The sequence below is a fragment of the Colius striatus genome, chromosome 1 (assembly GCF_028858725.1).
Source record: "Colius striatus isolate bColStr4 chromosome 1, bColStr4.1.hap1, whole genome shotgun sequence".
Classification (NCBI taxonomy): Eukaryota; Metazoa; Chordata; class Aves; order Coliiformes; family Coliidae; genus Colius; species Colius striatus.
This window is the reverse complement of record NC_084759.1, coordinates 145,564,459-145,584,725: the sequence shown is the minus strand read 5'-3', so window position 1 is coordinate 145,584,725 and position 20,267 is coordinate 145,564,459. Positions and strand designations below refer to the sequence as shown.

At 40.6% G+C, this 20,267-nt stretch overlaps 1 protein-coding gene across 2 annotated transcripts in view; it reads left to right on the top strand.

Moving 5' to 3' along the window:
* The window catches only part of DGKI (diacylglycerol kinase iota), a 113,355-nt gene extending 94,684 nt beyond the window's left edge, over positions 1–18,671 (top strand). For both annotated transcript variants that reach the window (XM_061988896.1, XM_061988895.1), the window contains 5 exons: positions 6,763–6,800; positions 8,346–8,466; positions 15,134–15,170; positions 17,027–17,126; positions 18,555–18,671. In XM_061988896.1, coding sequence (XP_061844880.1) covers positions 6,763–6,800; positions 8,346–8,466; positions 15,134–15,170; positions 17,027–17,126; positions 18,555–18,671 — 413 coding nt within the window. The remainder of the gene's footprint in view (positions 1–6,762; positions 6,801–8,345; positions 8,467–15,133; positions 15,171–17,026; positions 17,127–18,554) is intronic.
* Positions 18,672–20,267: the final 1,596 nt, after the last annotated feature.

Here is a 20,267-nt window from a genome sequence, read left to right as displayed (position 1 = left end):
TTGATTTCCTGTGGTTTTTGCCAACATCTAGGAGACTCCTCAACCCACAAAGCTTAACTTTCATTTACTTTTTTCATGGTCTTCAGTAGCTTCTTCTAGTACTTGCAGGTGCATAAAATACATGAAGAAGCATTTAATTGCTCCTTCCACGCAGCTTCAAAGAGAAATGTTTAAACATCAGTAGCTTTGGTAAGACTTGAGACTGTCTGAAGATCAAAGATCAGTGAGCTCATAGTCATTCCAACATAGAATTATTACTTTTTTAATTAAATTTTTCAGTTATATAGATGGTTTGGAACATGCATTTTAAAATATGAGGGTTTTTTTCCTCTAAAAGCAGATTAAATATTGGGAAGAGGTAAAGGATTTGTAAAAGATTAAATGTGGAGGTTTGCAACCTTTCTTTGCCATGGATCCCAAAAGTTTTTCTATAAGACCAACAGATCTTTCAGAATTGTGAAGTGTATGAACTGCTCTATATCTTAGATACTTGCATTTCATAGTCATCCTGGAAGGGAAGTAGTCCACAAAGCAACTCACCGTGGTGCCCTCTATCCCTTTCATCTGCAGGCCAAAGTTGAACATCATGGCTAGAGTAGAAAAAAGTCAGTTCTGTTTATTTTTGGGTAATTTATGTCACTGTCAGTTTTTCATATTATTTTCAAGTTGATCTTTACTAGATTGTGCAAAACTATTGCAAACAAATTGTTGTTTACAGAGAAAAGAATGTATTTCTGAATGATCTATATGGACATCACACTCATTTGAGTATGTACCTTTTTGCTTGATTGAAATATAAGTTATTGTTGATCTCTGTGAAACTAGTGGGAAATTAAGAATAAGGGCTTGTTTTCTTATCATTTCTGTAATACAGCTCAGAAGACTCCTGCTGTGTAAAATCACTCTTCTAGACAGGGCTGGCTTTTAACTTCTCAATGTGCAAAACAGTAATTACTTTAAATTTCTGACCGTGTGAATTTCATAAAGTCTACAACACCAATAAAGAGCAGGAAGTGTTCTGGAAGCTAATGGTAGGCCAAATTAAGTTCCATAACTCTCGTGAAATTTCAAGATGTCACCTTGTGCTGCAGCTTCTTTATTATTAGCTCAACAAGGTTTGAGTGAGGCGTTTCATGAGGTGTTCTTTAAGAATTCCCCTGAGCAAATGTAACTGGAGATGGCGGTGGACACTGAGACTCAAATTGTGGGAGTTCCACACCAAAGCTCTAACGTGTAATATTTTTTATTATTTTTTATACCTCTAACCAGTAAGAAACATCCAGCACTGAAATGTGGGATGGTGTATCAATTCCCAGTGCTAAATTAGTGTGTTTACTGTGTCTTAGAAAGGGCTGGACAGTTGCAAGCACTGTTTGATAAAGTTTCTATAAGATCCTGATCGCCTTCACACCATCAACTGTCTCATTGTGGTTTTTGAAATAGATAAAGATTTTGAAAGCCCTAATTCTGTTGGAGTTATGGTACTTGAATTCTGCCACAATTTCCCATGTGCTTAAATGTTTTCAGACACTGATCAGATACATTGTTAGCCTGATATTTTTTTATCCCACAGTAAGATATATTATTGTAAATAATACTTTGCTCTCATTCATAGATCTCAAATTGGCTGCGTTTTAATAATGCATGCAACGACTCCTTTGTGTGGTACTTACACTTTTAAACGTAGTTTTAAACAATTCTTCTCCCTCCAGTTACAGTTCTTAGACCCTCACTAAAGAATTGACTGGAGATGGTGAAAGCTTCGAAAGATCCAGCCGTTTTTATCGGCATTCACTGTGACATAGTTTGGCGGGTGCAAAAATGGTGTGGAAAAGGTCACATGAGGTGTACAATCTGACTAGTAAAATGTGGAAGATATTTATGGTTTATGACTAATTTTTACTTATGTAAGAAGATCACATTACTCCTGTACCACTGACAGTGGCACACTGCAGAGCTGTACAGTTCTTTGAGATTCTTTCCAGTGAAAACCAGCTCCCCTAACTGGCTCTGTAAAGATTGTTTAACTAACTCACTAAGTATCTTCTGTGTCAATCTACTTTAAACAAAGAACCTTGTGATCCTGAGATGTTCCTTAAAATGGTTTATGATTTTTTTTTCTCTGTGTTCCTTCTGAAAGTGTTTTAGCAGCAAAATTCTGTGATGATAGTAACCTGGTGCTGAGCCCTGCTCACGTCCTTGGTGTTAAGCTGATTAGGAGCTTTGGGATCAGAAGGAAATGTTCCTGCAGGGCAGACAGGAAGGAGTAGTTGTTGGTTAAGGTTTTCCTTACTGATGGTGCTTCAGAGAATTTTTGTTGCTTTTGAAGTGAGCGAGATGGCTATGATTACTTTTGCCCCTCTCTTACTGTTTTCTTTTGCTTTATTGCAGTCTTGGGTCTGTCTTTTTTTAGCCCTTACATTTATGAAGTGTTCTCATGCTGCACTGTGTGGTTCCAGGAGATAGCATACCTTGGAAGCTCTTAAAATTGTCCTTATTTGGTGGTTCTTCTCTCAGGTCATCAGGCATATCTTCTAACATCGTGCCATTCTGAAGGGTCCTCTCTCTGTCTTAGTTTGCCTCTTACTTTAGGTACTGCAAGTTGGAGGTCATTTCCCCCAGAACTTTGTACTGTGGAGGAAGATGAGCAACAGGAACTATACACCAGGCTGCTCTGTATGGAGGGCTATTTTCTTTCTGTCCATCCAGACAGCGCTATGAGACATCCTTAGGGATCTTGCAGCCTCTGAAGTTACTGGATACAAATACTTTACTCCTTCATTATCTGTTTCCCAGTGTTTAATGGCTGACTTTGCTGTGCTGTTTTAATGCTGCTGACTTCACATGCAGAGTCAGAGAGAAATGATGATTGAGTAGGTTAATTTTATGGCTGGGAAACTAAAATGTTTATTTTAACTTGGTGACATTAATATGTACTTTTAGAACATGAAATAAAAACAGCTGTTTCCAATGCAAACAGTGGGCACAAACAGAAATAACAAGTGACACGTGACAGGGAAGGTAGTATTTTTCAGCATAAGGGGATGTACTAAAAGGTGTTTTTTCCATGTCTCAAGCTTCACTAGCTTGCAACATTTTTAGAATTAAATTATCAGCCTTTTTAACGTGTCTCTTTTTTTCTCTTAGTGCATTATCCACTTGTAGCTGTTCAATATTTAATTTATAAGTCAAGTTTGTGTTACTTTGTTGTGTTTGTTAGTTGTTTGTGTTTTATTTTTAATGAGATTTCTTTGGTAGGTTGGCCCACGGCTGTGGTTAGAGCCTCATTTCAGAATTCACTCGGTGGAAACTGAAAGTTTCTAGTTTCTAGCAGCTGTTGTATAGTTTGCACTTCTGGCTGTCCATGTCTTAGCAGGTAATTGTTTCTGTCAAGATCCATCACCTTGAGCAGTGATTGACACGTTTGCTGGCAGTTTCAGAAAAGAGGTCAATGATGGAGCAGGGACTGTCTGCAGGAGTATACCAGTAGAGAGGGCTGAGCTTTGCTGTGAGGGCAGCCTGGGGAGTCTACCACCACAGCAGACTTAGTGTTTCCTCATTATATCGATAGAGCACTTAAGTCTCCAGTCTTATCAAGCTGTCACCTTCCACCAGCAATAAATCTGCTTGCTAAATAAATGAAAAAGGTAATAAAACATTATTATTAGTCAGGACAAAGGCTTGTCTTAGAAGTCGAGAAAATAATGACTTGGTTTAAAATATTTATTAAATCAAGTAATTTTTGAAGCATCTTTAAGACCTGAAAGTATTTTATGATATAAAACAATTTCATAATTCATGTTGTATATTACACCAGTGATGCAGTGTTACTCAGAAGAAATAAAACCATTCTCATTTTAATGTTTTTAATTTTAAACTAGCCTGGCATTGCATGTTAACAGCATTTTTGTCCAATTTCTCAGTCTGTTCTCTCTTGTCAATGCCATCTGTTTACTTGTTTTACCAGCCCCTTAACAACCAGGTGATTTTTACCATCTTTACCCTCCTCTTTAAGACGCTCATAAGTCCCATTTTGGTTTATAGGGTTAGTATGCTAAGCAATATTTGTATGTTTATAGAAACGTGCTCCCTATTCTAAAGAACCTTTCTCCATTTTCAGTTGAATAGATTCTAAGTCTTTCAGCATCCTGGCTTATGGCACTGAATCATTTTGCTGCAGCCTAATCTGCTTGTTATGCCAGCTGGTTTTGTTGATCTGTAATATATTCATTTATGCAATAGGTTCTACTCTAGTAAAGCACTCAATTTTAAGTTTGCAGGTACGCTTCTTGAAAAGAATCTGATTAGCTCACAGCTAAGCACCTGCCTAAATGCTTTACTGAATTGGAGGCTTAGGAAAGAGAGGAAAAGATTTCTCTGATTGTGTTGAACATGTTAAAGCTATTTGGATAAAGCAACATTAATCACCACACCAGATCCTGGCTATCGATACTCAACATAGATTTCTCATGGCTTGCCATGCTTTTCTTTTCACTTTGTAGTTTTCTAGATCTTTCTCCTGGAGTTTCTGAACCATCATCTTAAGCATGGTTTGCCTCCGGGAAAGTAACTTCAGAGAATCTATGTCTTAAAATACTGGATGTAGGAGACATTGAAATCTGTCACCAGATTCCATGTGTGTGAGGAGAACCTTCTGGTAGCTAAAGGGGCCTACAAGAAAGCTGGAGAGGGACTTTTTATGGCGGCATATAGTGATAAGACAAAGAGTAATGGCTTTAAACAGAAAGTAAGTAGATTTAGAATGGGAAAAATTTCTTCATTGTGGAGGTAGTGAGGCACTGGAAGAGGCTGCACAGATAAGTTGTGGATGCCCCATCCCTGGAAGTGTTCAAGGCCAGGTTGGATGGGGCTTTGAGTAACCTGGTCTAGTGGAAGATGTCCCTGCCCATGGCAGGAGGATTGGAACTAAGTGATTATTATGGTCCCTTCCAAACCAAAACATTCTATCTTGATTCTGTTATTTATACAAGTCCAGACTGTAGTAGTCCACAGAATAAATATGTCAGTGAGACCAGATATGTGAAAAGGAAGTAAAAAGATAAATCAATTGACATAAGGGCTAAACTCTGCTGTGCTGTTAATTTGGGCTAGGCCAATATTAGAAATGTTAGGGGAAAAAAAAAAGGAAGGATGTAAATCACTGAAAATGAAATATTAAGAAAAGATGTACATGTATTTTTCCAGTTCTAGCTCTTACCTGCTGGTGTTTGTCTTTTCCCATTCCCCAAATCTATGTGCCATTGCTTTCACAAGTGTCAGGGGGATTTGCAAGAGCTTCATTTAACTCATAGTTACTGTAGAACTGCCCTAAATCCAATGTTAGAAGAGTGGTGTCTACCACTTTTCCAAGTATGAACTTAGCTGGAAAACTTAGTTTTTGCTTTTTCTACTGCTACAGGGCCAGGGAATGAGGCACTGCTGAGGCCAGAAAGCCACGCACAACCCCAGGTGTTTTGAAAGAAAGGAACATTTGTTGAGTTGTCTTAGCATACCCTTTCTCTTCTGCAGTGTTTGGCTTGGATGTGTAGTCATTTCTGAAGTTGTAACAAGTTCCTCATGGAATTCACACTGTGCAGTTTCCTGTGTGGGTTTGTTGTTTTGGGTTTGTTGTTTTGGGTTTTTTTTTCAGAAGCAAGGCTATACTATAATTTTCTTTCCCCCTTATTCCTCCCTGTGTGAGCTTTTGGCATCTTTATCAAGGATGCCATTTGAGCAAATGCTTAACTTGGTTGTGCTGCCTAGACTCAAAGACAGAAATGGGCTTAGGCGCTCTTGAAAAAGTATGAACTGAGACAAACGTTTAATGCTTTCTAAGATGCAAACCAAGTGCTTTCTCAGAAAGATTATTCATAATTGTTTTCTCCTATATATGTCAGGACAGGGAAAAGGAGGGGGAAAAGGTAGAAATAGTTGTATAGCAACAGATTTGTAAAAACTTCTTATGTTTCTGGTTACTTGCTGGCATGGTGTTTTCAGTTGAATGCAGCCTGTATATAGGCTTTTTCTTTGTAGGGGGCATGGAGCAGACAGTAGAGAGTAGTGAGCAGTCCCTGACTCTGTACACAGCTCTGCCCTGCCTAACTGTGAGCCTTTGCTCACTTTGCCTCTCTGTCAGTCTCTCATTCTGTTTCTTAGTACTTTGTACAAAGGCTGAAAAGGTGGAGAATAGTTCCTGCTCTGTGTTTGACCTTGCCTGCCAAACCTGGGGTACTTTTCACACTGGCATGTGAAAATGTTTCTACAATATAAATAATCCTTAAAAAGATTCTATTTTGCCACCTAATCATCTGCAATGTGAAATTCTGGATGTATTTCAGACTGACTGACCACTCTACCATCAGTGTGAATAAAGTCTAAGAAGTCTGAGGATGCTTTCAGGTTCTCTGTGTTTGACATTGCTGTCTTCAGTGACAGTTCAGGTGCCTGAGACTTGGGACCACCCCATGGACACTACTGAAAAGATCCCTGAAGTGTCTCAAGCCAGAAATTCAAATAGAAGCATGTAGTTCCAGGGCAGCATTCAAAACTCTGATTTGACGTCTCTACATTTTTTGTGCTATGTGGGTAGTCTTCCATCTGCGTGCCAGTGCAGGGTTTGCATTAGGTTTGATAGTATGTGAGAATACAAGTGAATTGAAGCATTGGTCTTAGCTTGCATATGCTGTGAGTTATGTTCTCAGCTGTGACATTATATGTGTAATGCTTTCTGCCTAACATTAATTTTCTGTTTGTCTTTTGCAGCACTTTTACAGGCAGTCATAGCTGGTGATCTACTGAAGGTAATTACAGAGCACTGAATGTCTATTACTTCAAAACTTTTTTGCATGTCTGATGTACTGTAAATTTTATCACACCTCTGCTCAAAACATAAATAGCCTGCTGTAGAGACTGCTGGCAAGTGCCATTTTACAGCCTCTCCAGGAAATCCTGAATATTTGGGGAACACATCAGTCAGGCGAGATGTGAAATTTGAGTGAATAGGATCTGGTGTTAGACAGCACTTTTCAGCCCAGGATTCATAGCGCACAGCACGGAGCAATGTGTCAGTTACTAACAGGGAAGTTACTATACTGGCAAATGCAACACTGAACAGCAGCATAGTTCTGATACAGCCTTACACAGTAAAGCATATTTTGCGGCAGTGAGATTGGTGGCCAAAGCCCTAGAGTTGCTAGGGACTTCTCAACTTCTACCTAGGCAACCACCAGATTGGGTAGAATAAACTTCAGCTGCTTGTCTTATTGTCTGATGGATGCCTCAAAACATGCAGTGCCTTTGTATTGTTAGTTATTTGCGGGGAAAAGGCACTCATGCAAAAATGTTTTGTGCCCAAAGTCCAAACTTCCATATCTGACAGTTATTCAGGCTGTGTTTTTCAGTAGCCAAGTCAGGACTGGAAAACATGCCCTTAAATGTGGATGAGGACTGTGATTAATGATTGCAATTTTATCTGTGAGAAGCCAGCTTAGAGCCATTTGTAAAAATGACAGTACTGTTAGGCCAACTCTTCACCTGCAGGTGCCCCTTCTGTACCTCTGCCCCTCTGCTTGTGGCTGCAGCATCTAGAGAGCAGTCCTCCAAGCAGCAATCATAAAAACATTGTCCGCTTTCTGCTTCTTGAAAACTTTTTGCCTGAGTTTGCTTTGACAGAGAAACTTGTTTTCTTTCTTCTGATGTACTGCATTGTAAGTAATGCCCCACTGCCTCAATCCTTTCCCTCTTTTCTGCAGTGATCTGCACTGCAAACCACTCCCTCCCTAGAGCCTGTAGTATTTCTGATCCCTGACCAGTTGCTACTTCTTGCCCATGTTTATCCTACATAGTGCTTCCCACTCTCCCAGTCCCAAGCTGGGGGGAAGAGTGAGAAGGGAGGTCTGGGGCAACTGAACCCTACCTCTCTGTGGATTTTTCAGTGGAGTTTTCTGGTTTAGTCAGAATATGTTTGTCTCCTTTGCTGAGGAGAAACTGGAACTTTCGGTAGAGAAGCTAGGATTTTGTATCAAATACAGATTTTAAATCATCCCAACAGCTTAAGCAGAGTGATTTGCAAGCATTGTTAGCAAGCAATAATTCATTGCCAGCAGAGTAGCAACGTCTCATTGTTCAGGAAATACAAACTGCTCTTCTTAACCCATATAATTGCCAGTACTTCTGGCTCAGTTATTTTGGGTTTTTTTTTCTTTCACTGGGACCTAAAAGCTGGCTTTAAAGTAATATTTTATTCTAGTTTTGTACTAAATTAATAATTTACCTGCATATTTGATTTTCTGCTTCTCTCATCTTATCCTTCTGTGTGGATGTTGTCTGTTATTTTGTTTTTCCAGTTTATAGAATGCTGTAAAAAGGGAGCCAACTTATTAATCCAAGGACCTGATCACTGCTCCTTGTTACACCACGCTGCCAAGAGTGGGCATGGCGAGATTGTGAAATACATCCTGGAGCATGGTGAGTCACAGTGGACAAAGACTTAGGGATACTTCAGACAAGTGTTGATCAGGTAAAACCATGCTGTTGGGATGGAAGTACCCTCGCTCATCTGTGATCACCCTCAGCAAAATGTTCACCTGCAGCAGGTGTGAGCAGGAGATGTGGAATGTGGTAGCAATGACAGAAATGGCTCCAGATAAAGGGAAAATATGGAAATAAAAATAAAGGTGTCTTTTGAGGAGGATGGGTGTTTTCAGGGTTGCATCAGCTGGGAGAACTGTGAAGAAGCATTGTGATGCTCTAGTTAGAACCCTCTGTCCTAGGAATCATCTGAACTAATTTGTTTCTCAATTAGAGCATATGTTGTGGAGAGCATCTAATCTCCATTAAAACATTTGCAGTGATGGAGAACTCAACTAACCATTGTTCTGCTTTCAGTACTTAATAACACACTGCTTAGGAACTTATGCAATACACTTCTAGATTGGATTTGCCTATCTTCCCTTCCAGACTTTCAATTTTATGTCTTTGTTAGATTCAAGATGACAAGATAATATAAATGTATCATCTCCATTTTATATTTATATTTACATTTGCAGGATGTGATCACATCATTTCCCTTTTTTCACTTCAGCTTTATTTGTCAGTAACAGGATTGCAGATATGCTTACACAGCCTATGCAGAAATTTCTGTATTTACATACATTTGAGGCCACCGCATTTTGGAGGTTCTACCTGTTGAATAATCTTGTGAATAATCTTGTTCACTGTTTGCTGGAGAGTAGTACAGTAATATTGTTACACAGACCTCAAGTCACAGTGATCAGCCTCCTGCACTGTAGGAAATATTTTCTAGTGCTTCAAACATTCTTGTAACTCTTCTCTAATCTCTTTTCAAGTATCAATGGCTATTTTGACTTCTGGAACTATATTGTATAGCTATTACCTATGTTATTTCAGCAGCAGTGTTAGCACTAAGCACAGAGACTGCTTCTGGCAGTTGGAGTAAATGTTAGCTAATGTTTGAAAGTTACTGCAGAAATTGTAGAGATAGGATTATCTCATTAATCACATTGCATATATGTGCCTCTGAATTCTGAAGACAGGCATAATTTCACTCAATTTTCCTACTATCTTTGGTCACAGTGCACATGACCTGTGCCAATTCACTGTCATGGCTGCCTCACCAGGATTTTTCTTAGGCTCATATATTTATAGTCCAATCCATTTACTATCGCTTTAGTGAAGGTTTAAATTGAGATAATTTAAACTGCCAAGGAATCCATGGGAATTTTTGAAGTGAATAGAGAAATGTGAGGGATTATGAACTGTTAGACAAACCAGAAATTTGCTCAAATGTCAGCTCAGTTCCTCTTCCCCATTTATTCTGAAGGATGGCAGGAAGCTTTTGCGCAGCTTTCGAGACATATGTCCTCTGGCCTTCTCCAAATGCATTGTTTATCTAACATTCTCTGGAGATCAGAGAGTGCATGGGACAATGCTCTAATAAGGGCCTCCTCTCTTCTCCCACCAAGCAATTAGTGAAACTCGTTTCTATCCTGGGCACTTCTCAGTCACAAATGAGCTCTCTTGCTGAATCATCATCATCATCATCATAATGTCCTTGTTTTTCTGTGCGTACTCTGGCACTTGGCATCTTCTCAGTATTAATTAGTGTATAAAACCCAATCCAACACTACTAATATCTGAGGCTTTCCCTATATCTAGCTTCTGATTTCTGCTGATAATCCACCCTTGATAAAAAATGTTTCTTACTCCTGTTTTAGCAATTACCTCTGCCAAACCATACTTCCTCTCTAGTTTGTCTGCTTCCCATATGTTGCTCAAGATAGTTAATATTAATAAGAGCTCCACTGCAAAATACCCTCCAGCAGACACCACAGCAAACGTATTATTAATCACACAGGGAAAATCTTCTGAATATCTTTAAAACACAGCACAACAAAACAAAACAACCCTCACCATAGCAGGAATTTTGACTGCCTAGTGTGAAAGTAGTGGAGTGAATCAAACATGATACAGGAGTAGACAATGTCCCCCTGCCTCTAGCACTGCAACTACAAAGGAGACAAAATGATGTAGTGATGCTGTGACTGTTCTTGTGGAGATGACTTTGTGCTTTCTGCAAACATGCAGTGGACATTGATGCAAGAGATTGCTCTGTGATCTTGATCAGAATAATTTCAAACGGTAAGGGGAGGAAAATAACCCTTCTCAAACTGAAAAAAGCAGAGATGAGTCGCACAAGGAGACTGCTGGGCAGTGTTGCCAGATACTTAGCAGTGGACTAGCACAAACCTGGAATAGCATCTGAAGCACCAAAGTAGTAGGTGTCAGGGTGACAGCTGCTTACTGTTGCAGGAACAGTTGTGTTGGCTGCTGTTCCTGCAAAATACTTTCTCTCTGTCCCCTGTGCAGGAAGGGCAGATACACAGACCTATCTGTTGTTCAAGACTGCCTTCCTATATCAGGGGTCTTTTGCTTGTAGTGGAAAGGTCACCTTTTAAGATCTGACCGTAGAACAGACTAAAGAACACTTAGCTTGAAACTGAGGGCCAAACTCAGTAGGTATCAGAACCACAGCTGTTTAGTGCTGCAGTCAGCAACTGTCTCACACACTAATACATACACATTAGAGAAGAGTTAACTGTTTACTTGCTTAACACAAACAGAATTAGGGTGCACCTAAGAAGCTCCTTAAAAAAGCACCTTCTGAATCATTATCTGTGTTTGGAATCAAACTTGGCTTGCGATCTTTATCTGGCAGTTCTGAACTATTTGTAACTGTGATACAAGACATTACATGGTTTGCCTTCTCCTTGTCTTCCCCTCTTCTCTAGAGGCTCAAGAGACAAACAAGATTGCTGTAGTTCCTCTAGGTTATTTCAATTTTAAACAGAAGAGAGTAAAGAAGTTTACAGTTGCCTTAGGAGTTTGTGGTGGAAATTTCTAGATGAACAGTCAGTCAGTAAGGCATCTCATCCTGAACATTTGTGTGACCTCAAACCTCAACTTCCTTACTCCATTAGATAGCATCCTCTGGTAAGAAGGCTACTTTTGTTACTCTTTGCACTGCAAAGGCAACAGTGAGGAGCCATCAGTGAGCTCGAATTTGCATCCTGACCAGGTTTAAGAGTTCCGAAGAAGGCCTTTGGAAAGCAAATTTTTCTATGAAGGAAATGTATGTAAGAGACAAAACTGAGAAAAGTGATTTTGTCTGACATTTGCTAGTTTGTCTAGGTTTGCAGAATATTTTAGGGTAGTGGACATTTGTTAGGGACCTAAGCAGAAAAAACCTTAGTTTTCCTATAAGGTATAAAACCGTGTATTTTAATGTGTAAGTTTACCAGATTTTAGGTCAATGTGGATGAGAGACAATTATGACAGAAAGCATACTCCCATAGCCTGACTATCCTCTATGTTGCAGAGGAAGTTCTGAGCTAAAAGATGCTAGCAGTAAAAAAAGAGACACCGTTAATAATGACATAGCATAGAAATGAGGAGTGAGGAGCTGAGGGAAGGCTTGAAACTCTCCAGATTGCTGTTATTCTAAAAATATTCCCTCTTTGAAGGTAAGGAGCTAAATTCAGTTTTGTCTCCCAGGTAACAACACCAATCAAGTTATTAAATGAAGAGAGTTTTGGCAGATAAACACCCCAAAATGCTGATAATGTCCAAAATTACTCTTTAAAGCAAATACTCTTCTTCTCCTCTTCTATGAAGAACTGACAGGACAAGGGACTGGCAGGAGTTAATGGCTGTAGGTCTCCTATAACCACATTGATTGGAGAAGGCAGGATGTGCTGTGGAGCCAGAGGCCTTATGGACTGCATGGTGCTGTATATTTTGGAAATGCCTCTGAAATATTGTCATTTAGTCTCTCTTTTATGTTGTGGTGAGCTCAGCTAAAGGGCAGCTTCCCTCCTCCCATCCCCAGCTCAGGCTGCTTTGCCTCCTGAGAAACTGGAGAGGGGCTTTGGTGGAGTGAAAGGGAGCAGAAGGAGAGAAGGAAAAAAGTTAATAATTCTACAGAGACAGTCTATCAGAGACTTTAAGGAAAGACAGTGATCTCAGCTGGGCTTCCCCTCAGTGCGTCATGCTTTTCAGCTCCTTTCATGCGAACTTTTCCCCCCTCCCTGTCCCCCATCCTGCCATTCTTTAGCCCCCAAGTTGCTCTCTCTCTTTCTCTCACTCTCTTTCTTTTTTCCTCCCTCCACCTCTCCACACATTTCTATCTTTTGTTTTTATTTCCTCCCCTGCTGTTTTCCTTGATAGAAATCTCACTCATGCATTTCCCTTCCGGATTTCTATTGGGTTATTTTGTCCTCTCTTTCTCTGTGCCTTGGTCCCTTTTCTTTCTCTGCCTCTTGTCCCAGAGTAAAACAGCCGCCTCCCCGCTGGGTCAGGATGACAGTGCCGTTTGCTTTCCCAGTGCCAGCCTTTCCCACATCTGTGCAGCTTTTGTCCCAGGGCAGAGGGGGATTTGGAATGGTCGGTTGGCAGCGCCAGGGAGACTGATGTAAAAATGAGGTCCAAAAAAGAAGGGAAAGGGAATTAGGAGAAGGGCGTGAGATGGTTTAAGAGAAGCACAAGTGAGAATAAAACGAAGAAGTAAAGGGCACAGCTCAGACTGTGTGTGAGTTGGGACATTACAGCTTCAGAGATAGACTAGAAAGAATGAAACTAATGTATCCTGGTACCATTTTGTGCTGCTAATTGATTAACTCCAATATCTGGCTATTCTAAATGACTGGGATGGAATAGAGGCACTCCCATGAAATGCTTTATTTGGGAAAATGTCCAGGAGAGCAGCCTTCTCACACAGGTGGGATGTACCTCTCATCCTCTCGGGTTTGTACTCTCAGGCTGCCCGCTCAGTCCTCACCACTCAGCTCCTCTGTCCTAACCTTGCTATTTCTTCCTGCTCCAGACTAGTTTTGACTTCCTATTTCTTCAGACTAACTCTGCACCAGCTTCTCCTCCCTCCTCAGTTCATATTGTAACTTCTCTTCATCTTTCCTCCTAGCATTTTATTGCCTTTTTCTGCTTACCAGGGCAAGTACATCTGTGCTCAGTGCAGACAACCTTGTCACCCCGTTCTGCCTTTGCATCACAAACTTCCTTATCCCATCCATGAACAGAAATAGTAGTTTACTTGGCAGTGTCTTTTCTAACAGACTGCAGGCCATTCCTGGTTATCTTTCACTGGGATGTGACACTGCATCAAGCCATAGGGAATTGCCTCTGTTTTTAAGAGAACAAGATTTTCTCCTGGGAGATGTAAAGGAATCTTTTTCTTCATCTTTGGGGTTGTTTTCTTCATGCTTACGGGAGCTTGGGAATCATGAGTGATCCTTCTTTTTGATAGAGAGGAATCAACACAGAACAGCCAAATGTGAAGATGGGAATGTGTGGTGGTAGAGTTGGGTTGCTGTGCATGCAAAATTGTCAGTGGCTAATAAGTGTGGAGAGCTGCCATGCAATGCACTGAGGATTAAGCATGCTGCTTTTTTCACCACCACTTTCTCATGGTAACAGAAGATGAAGCGAAGGAGCTACCTACAGCTCCAGGAGGCGAGGCAACTGGCTGCCCCTGATGATACTACATGTATATGTTGTAAAAGCCATGAGGGAGACACGGGCTACTCTCATCTGTTTTGACACATACTTGGAGTGAAAGGACTGTAGAGAGGTTGTGTGTAGACCTTTGTAAGCAAGTAGTGTGAAATTCCTCAGTTTCAGGTGAGATTTGCTGTAAGCTCTGGAGGACTCTTGAATTTCAAAGTCAAAATGCGCTGAAGAAAAATATTCATGCACAGGAAGGAAAATTCCTGTAAAGTTTCACTGTTGCCCTTGCTAACTGCCTCATACCATCTGATGTTGCACACCAGAGCAGAAGAGAGAAGAATAATACGACAAAGTTCAAAGGGAAAAGATTTTCTCATTTTAAATGCTATCCGTATCCCGGCTTTTCCATATCACTGTAATTTAGGAATGGAATTTGCTGCTATAAGCATCTACCTGTAGTGAAAATTGAGGACAAAAGAACATTAGCACAAATGCATTATTTTGTCTCACTTAACAAAAATCTTTTCTGTTTTTGTTAACCTTACTTTCCTGATTATTGCTAACCAGTAGAGTATAGGATTTGCATATCAATATAAACACTGCTGGGAATATTCCACCCTGATCTACATACTGTATAACAGCTATTAAATGGAGTAGCACAGGGATGTCATTCAGGACAGAATTGGGCTAATTTCAACTTCCTAACGACATTTTCCCTCTAGTACTAACAATGGATTTTAACTTGCAATATATCAAGGTTTCCAGTATATCAGCATTTTCAATGCACTGTACTTGTGTGAACCACTTAATTGAGCAAGGTGAAGAGTGAGAAAATAAATGCCATGAATATTCATTCTTAGTATAATTTAGAGGCTGCTGCTCCCTAGGGCTAACAATCCAGAAGTGGCTGTGCATTCAGAATTCTACTAGTGCAAAGGCTCGCACAAGCAAATATTACTTTGAACTTTGGCATGTTTGTGCAAATGGCGCTTTCAATTGGCTTATTCGTATTCAAGCCATGAAACTTCTCTTGGTGGTCATACTCTTCTAGTGATGCAGACTAATGCTGTATAACATTCCTGGCTCTCTTTTGCAGGTCCACCTGAATTACTGGACATGACAGACAGTGAAACGTAAGTACAATCTACCCTGCCCTTCACATTCTGTGCATTAGCATAGCAGACTTATCTTGGTTTTCAAATGCAAACTTTCAAATTTAAAAAAAAAAAATTAGCTTGTGAAGTGGCACAACTCCTCAAAAAAAAATAAGCCCAAGAAAACAAAAGTCACCCTAAACCCAAGCAACAACCAACTCATATGTAGCTTTCTGGCTTAAAAACAAATGTTTCTTGAACTCCGTAAAGAACTTCCTCTCTATTACTTCCCACGCTTCCTTAATCTTTCTTGAGGAATACAAGTCTTGCATTGTGCTTTGATATTTCTGGCATCCAGTTGCTGAGGGACCAACCAGAAGGATAAATTTCAGAAGTTGGGAAATTGCTTTTTTTGCTTTGTGCCTTTTCTTCAGTCCCTTTTTGATTCAGCCAGGGTGTTCCGCCTTAGCCATCCCAAGTGTCCACAGAGTGTGCAGTTGAAGATTTTTCTCAAGTACTTAGCACCTCAATTACCTCTGTTAAAAAAAAAAAAAGAAAGACTTTACTTTCCAATTCCAAGCTGCTCTATGTCTTGTTGTATAGTCAAGGTGTCACAAAGAGTGTGTGAAGCATGAATAAACCTGGAAAGGATACGGAATATATAGGAAGTAAAAGTCACCTTTCTCATAGGGGTTAAACCTACCATTCCTCATCTCACAGTGCCCTCCTGTGCTAACAGAGAACACCAGAAAGGCTCTGCACAAGACGTGTGCTTGATGGAGCCTGGATGGACTGCCTATGTCTCTTTATCCAATAACCACTGAAATAAAGTGCAGGTGCATACCACTGTGACGACTTCCCTTTACAAAGGTCGATATACTGCTAACTCTTGAAAAGGAAAGATTCAAGATGTATCTAGCAGCATGAATTTATCTTTAGACCCTCAGGGAGAAAAACAGATAATGCATTCTGAATCTAGATCTCATACAACAGAGGCAGATTCATTACAAGGTTACCTATTAATATTTCAACTTGCTCTGTCGTGAACTGAGGCTGAAATTCTTTTATGCACTCTCACTGTCTAGGTGGGTAGGTAAGTGCAAGATTTGTACTACTGTGCATTTTTGTAATTTGTTATTTTGGAGGATGTTAACCCTACTTGTCAAATGCTAGTATTAAGGACACTTTTTCAGCCCACTCAAAGCATAATTCACTTCTCTTCCTAGACAAATCTAAATAAATTTCTTTAACCTCAGTACTACAGTCAGTCTCAGAATCCTGTTACACATAGTTCTAGTTTGAGTGAGGAGCTTTTCAATAAATCTCTCCCATTATACAGCCTTCTCTTCTGAAAAGCATGTGTTTGACCTTCCCCAGTAGTTCACTGGTCCAGTGGTGGAAAAGAGAAACACAGCTCTTGCTCTTGTACATGCAAGAGAGCAGGGTATCAAAATCAGGTCAGCAAGTGCACCAGTCATGGCTCTGATGGGCAAGATTTTTCTAGGATGCATCTAAGAACAAGGTTCAGGAAAGAAATTGCAGGAAGAAACAAACACTACTGCTGTTTTTCCTGCTGTGAGATAAGAAGGTGACTAGTTTGTCTTTGCAGCAGTTAGCAGAACTGGTGGTTGAATAGGAATTTAACATTTGGTCCTTTGAATACGTAAAACCTTTGCATTTTTCCTTCCCACCCCTCAACTCTTGGTCTCTTATTTGTGCATTGCAGGCTTTCCTACTGAATAAGATGTAGATGCTAGGGGAGAGTGAGCACAAGCCATCAAGAGGGAACCCTGCAGAAATACAGCATCCTTCTCTGTCTGTCTTCTGTGCCTCATGCTACATAAATGTGCTTTGGTGTGATGTATCTCACTGCTGGTTTCTGTACTTTGGCCTAGGGGTGAGACAGCATTGCACAAGGCAGCCTGCCAGCGCCACCGTGCTGTCTGCCAGCTCCTGGTGGATGCGGGAGCCTCTCTGAGGAAGATGGACTCCAAGGTAACCCAGACCCATCAGCCACTTATACAATGCTGCAGCCAAGTGAGACTGATCAGCATCCGTCCCTGCTGTTTGCATGATTGAGGCTTCCTCATGTGTGCCAAGAGCAGCTCTTTTTAAACAAGCATTTTTTATTTAGAAAACTGTAGGGATTTAAACAAGTATAAGAGACTTCAGTCCCCAACGTGAGTCATCTTCACTGCCTGGCCTCAAACTAAGTTGTGCATTGGGTGTGAATGAGGCATCTCCATGGCACAGCATCCTCCTCCTCCTGTGTGGTCAAAAGAGAGGCCTGTGGGCCTCTGGGACTACCTGAGGCAGCCCTTTGGTTTGTGATTGCACAGTGTCTGTGAGACTTGGTTGTTGTGACTGACTTGCTTTGTGAGGATGGCTAACTGTTTTCTTTTACCCTCACTTGCCCCTGTGCTCACTGATGTGACACTAACCACAATCCTCTCTCAGTGTATATGTTTGGCTGAGAAAGAAGTCTGGGTAAAATTAAACCCGAGGAATATTCTGTCAATACAGCAATCTGACCACTTAGTAATATGGTCCAGAAGCTGCTTCTTTGTCATTTCTGAACATAAGCACCCAATGGTCACCAGGTTAGAGGTGGTTGGATCTCTGCATTTCAGAATCAGAAGCATTTTGCTGCAGCAAGACGATTACAACCAATTCCTATTATGTTATGCTGTATGGGTTAGCCTATAATGATTGGGAGAGAAATCATACCCTTTTCAAATAAGAGTACTATACATTGCAAAAGATAATTTCTGCAACAACTGAAATCCAGATAAGTGGCTTCTGACTTGTTAATCTTCATCTACCCAGAAACCCAAGGAACAGTAGTGTTTTTGTGGAGATACATTAACGTGTTTCCAATATTTTTTCCATAGTTTAGGGTGAAGGCTTGTAGTCTGATTTGACAGCACTTGTAACACAACTCAGATAATGGAGTAGTAAATTGATGCACTGGAAAATAATTTGTACTTGACATAGAATAAAATGCATTTAACTCATCTCAGATGTTGGGCATGTCTCTCTGCACATACTTAGCAAAGTGTGTCATCTATGAAGTGCACGTTTCAAGTGTTAGCTACAGTACTGTGTGTGTCGTATCCATTCACAGAGGGATTGCAGCCCTAGAATGAAAAATAAGTTCCTTACAGTGTGTGAGCCCATCTGTGTGATGTATCAAATAGCATGTCCTTGCAGAACTGCATAATTTGTCCATGCAAGGACTTTGAAAGTCTTCAGAGTCTCATGACTATGATAGAAAAAATTGTGTTAATGCAACTTGTACAACAAATAAGTAAATTCTCCAAATTTGTTTCTGTACTTCCTACAGTAATTTCTTTGTGTCATGTTTTCATCTCTTCTTCTCAATACATTAGCACAATACTTTCTTTTCATGTTTCTGTGTTATAGGGTAAGACCCCTCGTGACAGGGCTCAGCAAGCTGGTGACCCAGATCTGGCCTCTTACCTGGAGAGTCGACAGAACTACCAAATGGTTTCCCATGAGGATCTGGAGACAGCAGTCTGATATCTGAAAATATCAAAGAGAATCCTTGGAAATCACAAGGCTGCACCTGAGGCACTCAGGCATCATGAGAGGAAGAAGCTGATGGAATCAACATGTCTCTCACTCTTGTGGAAAATACCTGAGGACATGCCACCAGTTTCTAAGGGCTACTGAATCTTGCCACAGAACGGTTAGGTTCCATAAGTTAGCCCGTGACGGATGAGGCGGGACATTCAAAGGTCTGTGGAATCCATGGGCCACGGAAATTTACCTTTATTGCTTCCAGCAAGTAGCATGAACTTCTCCCATGTTCATCTGTACAATTTATTTTAAAAAAAAAAAAACAACAAAAAGAGGAAAGAGAAAAGAGGGTGTGGGGGAACCAAATGAACTGGGATGTTAGCACCCAACCAGGCCCTCCTCCATCCCTACACTTTCCTGCATTCCTTTTATTCTCCCATTCTCCTCACTTCTCATCAGTTAAATAGTACCTGTTATCTCTGTGTTAAGTCTTCACAAAAAATGGTCAGGCAGCAGCAGAAATTTTGAGGAGCTCTGGATGCCTTTAGGAAAAACCCAAGGTTTTTACTGACTGCATTCCCTCTCTTGCTGTCCTCTCAGAAGATACATTCTCAGTGCTCAATCACTGAAGAGTTTTCTCACTTTTGGAGAGGCCTCTGCCTATTGCCTTGCTTCCCAGGGTGTGGGGCACAGTTAGATTTACAGCAGTAACAAAACCTAACCTCCTTGTTGTTACTGGGTATATGGTTGCGGTATCCTCATGAGAGAGTCATTTATGTGGAAAGAAGTTACATGGAATACACCACGTGGTATAGCAAAGCAGAAAGATGCCGGTAACATTTCTCATACCACCATTGCACATATAATGACTGACCCAATTCTTCTCAGGTTTCAGGCCTGCCTAAAAGCTGATAGTGCTGTTTTTGACTTTTTAAAAGATGGATTATACACTGGGGAGGGATCTGTGCAAGATGGAGGAGGTTCTGTTGGACTGACTTATGCACCTAGTTCCCTTTGCATTCCAACCAGAGGTGGGAAGGATACCTAGAACATCAGGAGTCAGTCTAGGTTTGCTGCTGTCAACAAACAAGCAAGAACTGCCCGGATTACACTGGGAATAGGAAAACTGTCTTTGGCTGAATCTGTATGCTATCCAGTTCCCCAAGGGAACAAAGTTTCAGAGAGGCTATCCCGCTGGAGAAGGACAAGTGGCAGCTCTTGGCATCATTTACTCACTATAGGCTTGGAAACATAAAATTGCTCAGCTGCTGTAAAGGCCAGGTGTGTCTTCTGTACTCATCTGTTCTCTGTCTTACCTCAAAGATTATAACCACAAAAGAAGAGAAAGCAAACACACATACACACAGGCATATACACAATGTTCACCTTCAGGTTTTCAGTCACTACAGACAACCTGGCTGCCAGAAACAGCAGAGCTTCCACTTCGTCTGACCAGTTCTCATGAAGATGCTTGCAGCCCGCTTTTGACATAATCTGTGCAATAGATTTTTGAATTTTGTTTTATTGTTTGTTTTGAAAGATCCATGGGTGTTTGCTTTCATGCACCTTGCTCAGTGTAGGTCTCTGATAGATGGT